Genomic DNA, 6,000 nt, shown 5'->3' with positions numbered 1-6,000 from the left:
TTGTCCCTAGTATGTATGAATGTGAGTTAGGGACCTTAGATTGTAAGCTCCTTGAGGGTAGGGACTGATGTGAATGTACAATGTATATGTAAAGCGCTGCGTAAATTGATGGCGCTATATAAGTAACTGAAATAAATAAAAATAAAAAATAAATAAAAATAGGGTTTCCGTCTGTCTGGATTTTGCAGAGCGGATCAGATGTCACCACTGACAGCCATCATGCCATAGAGCTGTATGGCGTGACCGTTCACACGTGTGGACCGATCTGAACAGTCTGCATGTGTGAAAAAGCCCTTAGGGTGTTTATAATATACATGTTATATCTGTGATGGATCTGGTAAAATGCCCATTTTCTATGTATCTTTACTGTACTATAAAGTCTATATTTTTCCTGTATATAAACTGCTTTTATATTCCTTACTCAAAATGGCCGCTAGTAGCACCCGCTCCCATCGAATTAAAGTGGGAGTAAGCCTGCTGACTTTTTTTTCTTTTTTTACACCTGTAAGGGAAAAGGCATAATGAGCAAGTATGCACCGCATACTAGCTCATTATGAAATACTTACCTTAGAATGAGGTGCGGCTAGGGTTGCCACCTGTCCGGGATTCACCCGGACAGTACGGGTTTTGAAACATGTGCCCGGGTCTCTGACCACCTGAGACCCGGGCACATTATTCATTTCAGACCCGTCAGTGGCTCCCTTCCTGCGCGGCTGTGTCTCCTCAATTTCGGGGTCCGCAGCGGCGTAGCACTTATTAATTTCTGCTCCTGTTTAGCTGTCTGAGACTCTGAGTACAGGACGGGAGTCAGGACACAGAGGCGGAGCCTCCATGGTGCTCTCCTCCAATCCTCTGGCTGGCTGTAGAAGGGGCAAGGAGGTGGGCGGAGCCTCCCCATTCCCTGCTGCTCTGGAATGTGTGCAGAGATCGCGCTGGTACTTCAGCCAAGCTTGTAAGGTAAGTTTTTAATTGTCAGATTTTCAAAGTACTCTCCTCCCCCCACCATACACCCCCCTCCCCCCACCATACACTATACATGCACCCCTCCCCCACCATACATTATACATACACCCCCTCCCCCACCATACACCCCCCCTGTCCGCTGCTCTACTGACACTGTCTACTGCCTGCCCTACTGACACTGTCCACTGCCCTACTGACACCATTTTCTGCTCTACTGACACCATTTACTGCTCTATTGACACCGTCCACTGCTCTACTGACACCGTCCACTGCTCTATTGACACCGTCCACTGCTCTACTGACACCATACGCTGCTCTACTGGCACCATTTACTGCTCTATTGACACCGTCCACTGCTCTACTGACACCGTCCACTGCTCTACTGACACCGTCCACTGCTCTACTGACCCCGTCCACTGCTCTACTGACACCATCCACTGCTCTACTAACACTGTCTACTGCCTGCCCTACTGACACTGTCCACTGCCCTACTGACACGATTTACTGCCCTACTGACACTGTCCACTGTTCTACTGACACTGTCCACTGCCCTACTGACACCATTTACTGCCTTACTGACACTGTCCACTGCCCTACTGACACCATTTACTTCTCTACTGACACTGTCCACTGTTCTACTGACACTGTCCACTGCTCTACTAACACCATTTACTGCCCTACTGACACCATTTACTGCCTTACTGACACTGTCCATTGCCCTACTGACACCATTTACTGCTCTACTGACACTGTCCACTGTTCTACTGACACTGTCCACTGCCCTACTGACACTGTCCACTGCCCTACTGACACCATTTACTGCCCTTCTAACACCGTCCACTGCTCTACTGGCTGACAGTGTCCACTTTTAAGGTAGGCTATTTTCACTGACATTTCTTTTATTAATCGAATCATATTTTATGGGTACACTAAATGTTTTTGTTTTATTTAATCATGCCTCTTTATGTCCCCCCACTTTTAATGCAATTTGGCTATAGCAACTGTTCACTGTAGCACACTTCATTACTACTCTTTTTGGTTAACCCAAGGTATTTTACAATCCTATAGCGTGTACTACAAAAAAATTGCCATGCGCCGTGAAAATGTTCGGGTTTGGCTTGAAGAAAAGGTGGCAACCCTAGTGCCGGCATATCACTTGGTCCATCCCGAGGGAGCTGACATGTTCCCTCGGCGTGTCTCGAGTATCATGGCTCCGGTACTGTGAGTCGCTGGAGCTGTGATGTCGTCACTCCCGCATATGCGCGCAGTAGTTTTCTTCCCGACAGGGTCCGGCTTCTGCCGGACTTTCAGCTGAGAATCCCCTGTGCACATGCGCCGCTGAAGTCAGCCGCTCATTGCGAGGGGAATATCTACTAAACCAGGTTTAGGAGATCTTCTTTTTGCTTACAGGTAAGCCTTATTATAGGCTTACCTGTAGGTCAAAGTGAAAAATGTAGCTATACAAACGCTTTAAGAATGTGAAAACAAATATGCCACCTTCACTCAGGAATATGCCCACATTGGTGAGGCCCAGATTCTAGAGGAAGTTCTCCTTACATGGACACAACCAATCAGAAACTACTAATACCTAGATAACATTGTGCTAATGATACATATGCTCACCGCCTTAGTAGCTCACTTATAAAACCCCCATGTATCCGGAATCTGGAGAGAGTATCATGAATCTGAGCACAGTTTCAGTGTGATCTTTTTTCGTACACTAAGGGTTAATCAGGACAGAGCAGATACTCATCAGATTTAAAGATTAATCGGATGTACTCTTGCAGATCGAAACGCGTTGAGTCTTCATGTGGATTCTATTGGATCTAAACAATTACTTGAACCCTAAATTTAGTATGTTATTGTTTTGTTTTGCGTTTTTTATTGAATGTTATAATAAAATTCATGTTTTTTTCATGTTTCTATGCACAGTGTTAACCTTGTATCTATATGTTCCTCCATTAGTCCTTGACTAATATATTGTTGTTTATATATTGCATCTTTATGACTTTGCGGTGTGTTGCAGCCTGTGTGCAAAAAAAAAAAAAGCAGCGTACTGAACTTTGTTTCTTAAAAGCCCCGCAATGACATAAAGCAGTTATGGCAAACCTTGGCACCCTAGATGTTTTGGAACTACATTTCCCATGATGTTCATCTACACTGCAGAGTGCATGAGCATCATGGGAAATGTAGTTCCAAAACATCTGGGGCGTCAAGGTTCGCCACCACTGACCTAAAGCGTCTCCTTTCCTTACATTCATTTTTCTTGCTTATGTGTTCAAAAACGTTTTCCTGCATGAAAATGCTGATTTATAAAATACAATTGTTTATAATACACAGTGCTTTAGCAAAGCACATTTAATCCTATTACAATCCATTCGGCGCCCTCCCAGCAATGTGTGAAGAGATGGCGGCCTGCTGTGGCCCCGCCCCATCCCTGGCTCACATGGCGCCAGGTGAGGCTGACCCGGTTCCCCTCCAGTGTGATGCCATTCCTTCTACCTGCGAATAGGAGGGGTCTCTGCGGCGCACAACCCCGTCCAATCACATTGCCAGAAGTACAGGAACACGGCGCACCAATAGGAGCTAGGCTCTGGTAAGAGCCCGCGACTGGCATCCAATGGTGTGCTGGCCAGCAGTGACAGCCACCAATAGTATGGCACGGAGGGCGGAGACGTGCTGCCACTTCCTAGGACGCTGCAGCGAGCGAGTGGGGGGTTGGTGAGGGCGCACCTGACAGGAGGAGTTGTCGGTGCACGGAGGACGGTGCCGGTCAACTTGTCTGCCTAGCTCTGCCCACACAGGAGCCTCTGTGAGCCCGCTCCCTTCTCACCCAGGCACGACGGGCCCTGTGTGCTCCTGCACCGAGCCATGTCCAGCCAGGAGAGACAGGTGCAGACAACAGGTGATGAGAGGAGAACGCCAGCAGAGGGCCCCGACCCCGGGGGAGCCATGGCTCTAGGCCCAGGAGTGCCCATCCGAGGGATCCGCATGAAGTTCGCTGTGCTCACTGGATTGCTGGAGGTCGGCGAAGTCAGCACCAGAGACCTGGTGGACACCGTGTTCAACCTGGTGAGTCAGGAGAGGAAGTCAGCCCTGATTGGACGGCTGGCTATCCATTCACTTCCACTACATATCACATCTACTCTACATTGACCTGGGGTACCCAGCGACTGTCCCGACCTGGGGGGTACCCAGCGACTGTCCCGACCTGGGGGGTACCCAGCGACTGTCCTGTCAGAGGCTGCCTTTAGGTGGGCAGCTTCCATGTTCTGGGGCAGCTTCCATGTTCTGGGGCAGCTTCCATGTTCTGTCAGTAGGTACCTGCTTTGTACTGTAAATCCCTACTGACTGTCTTGTTTTGTAGGTGCCTAATTTATTTTGCCCTGTCTTTTGGGTACTCACTGACTGCACTGTGTGTGTGTGTGTGTCCACTTACTGTTCTGCCCTTTTGCATGTCTGCCCTGTCCCATCACAGGCTTATTTTTAAGTGTGTCCCTATCAGCCTCTCTGCCCTATCCTGTGGGTGCCCACTAATTGACATGTACTGTGGCTACCTACTATGTCCTGTCATTGGCTGTTCTGCCCAGTGGGTGCCTACTAGCCACTGTGTCCTGTTAGGCTTAATGTACATGGGACATTTTTACAACCTCTCCTTAACGATTTAACTTGATAGATCGTAACCCACGTTTAAAACGTCTGTTTTGCTGTGTTTACATGCCGCGTTTTGCGTTTAGAAGCGTTTGAATTTTTTTTTTTCAAAATGGCCAAAAATGAAAAACGCCTGTAAACAAAATGCAACTAAACGCGAGTTGCCACATCTGAAAGTTTGGCGTCTGGACTCCATTTTTTGCCTTCAAAGAAAAGCCTCCTAAACATAACCGCCTAAAAAACACAAATGAATCTGTGTACATGTACTCATAAGATAACATTGGATGAGTTCAGGGGCAGCTGAAAAAAAGCATCTAACTGCCTCTGAACATCCGTTTACCAGCGGCAGTGTACGGTGTTGTGCCCTTTGCTTACTTTGTCCTGTCGGTGGCTCCTGTGGCCTGTTTGTGCCTACTGGCCCCCATGTTTTCTGTAGTGCCTCCTAGATGTCCTGTCATATGGGTGCCCACTTTTTCCTTTTAGCAGTTGCTGTACCTTGTGGATGACATGTTCTATTGGTGTCTACTCTGTCCTGTCACTGGCTGCCCTGGCCTATATGTGCCTACTGGCCTCCCTGTCCCTTTTGAGCAGTTTATCTAATTCATTGCTGCTGTGTGTGTGTGTGTGTGTGTGTGTGTGTATATATATATATATATATATATATATATATATATATATATATATATATATATATATATATATATATATATTATATTTTTTATGTTTCTTAAATGCATTTTATGAATTATTTCATAAAATACTCAGTGGTTATGTGCAGAGGGTATGGCAATGGCTCTCCTAGAGATGAAATTACAGTTTCCCTCTCAGTCTGTTTTTCATATGACTCAATAGTTCTGTTTATGACAAAATTAAACCATGGGTTTGCCTGATCTGACTTCTCTCTCTGATGTCTGTGGCCAGCTTCACTCCACTCAGAAAAGTCAATCAGTTTTCAGTTTGCTTTAGTCATAACCATTAACCAATGTGATGGGTTGCTATGAGACTCAATGCACCCTATGTAGACACTGCAACTTTTCTGCTGTAGATTTATATGGGAAGAAGGGCTGCATTTCGTTTGCATGCTGCCTACTTTATTTATCGTAAGGTCTGGTTCACACCTATGATATATAGATGCATTTTCAGTTTTGCACAAACGCACTACAGTCCATTTAGCATGTTTTCCTATGGATGTTGTTCACATCTGTGCATTTTATGGAAAGGGCCAGGAATTCCCCTTTTTTTTTTTTTTTTTGTTTTGTTTTTTGTTCCATAGACTTCAATGGATCAAAAGCAAGAACTGAAAAACACAAAATGCACCTGCAATATGCAAACTGCACCCTGCATAGGTGTGAACCAAGCTTCAATGAGTTAATAAACTATTCCTTT

General features: G+C 46.1%; 1 protein-coding gene across 2 annotated transcripts in view; it reads left to right on the top strand.

The window, feature by feature from the left end:
* The first annotated feature begins 3,641 nt into the window (after nucleotides 1-3,641).
* The window catches only part of LRBA (LPS responsive beige-like anchor protein), a 939,113-nt gene continuing 936,754 nt past the window's right edge, over nucleotides 3,642-6,000 (top strand). Inside the window, exon 1 of one of the 2 annotated variants that reach the window (XM_077477021.1) lies at nucleotides 3,642-4,035. In XM_077477021.1, the coding sequence (XP_077333147.1) occupies nucleotides 3,835-4,035 (201 nt within the window). In that variant the 5' untranslated portion in view covers nucleotides 3,642-3,834. The remainder of the gene's footprint in view (nucleotides 4,036-6,000) is intronic. The other variant, XM_077477022.1, reaches the window with a different exon arrangement.

Source organism: Lithobates pipiens, unplaced genomic scaffold (assembly GCF_037356315.1).
Source record: "Lithobates pipiens isolate NorthernLeopardFrog02 unplaced genomic scaffold, aLitPip1_a1.2 Scaffold_13, whole genome shotgun sequence".
NCBI classification, from domain to species: Eukaryota; Metazoa; Chordata; class Amphibia; order Anura; family Ranidae; genus Lithobates; species Lithobates pipiens.
The sequence above is the reverse complement of the archived record's forward strand: the minus strand, read 5'-3'. Positions and strand labels throughout refer to the sequence as shown.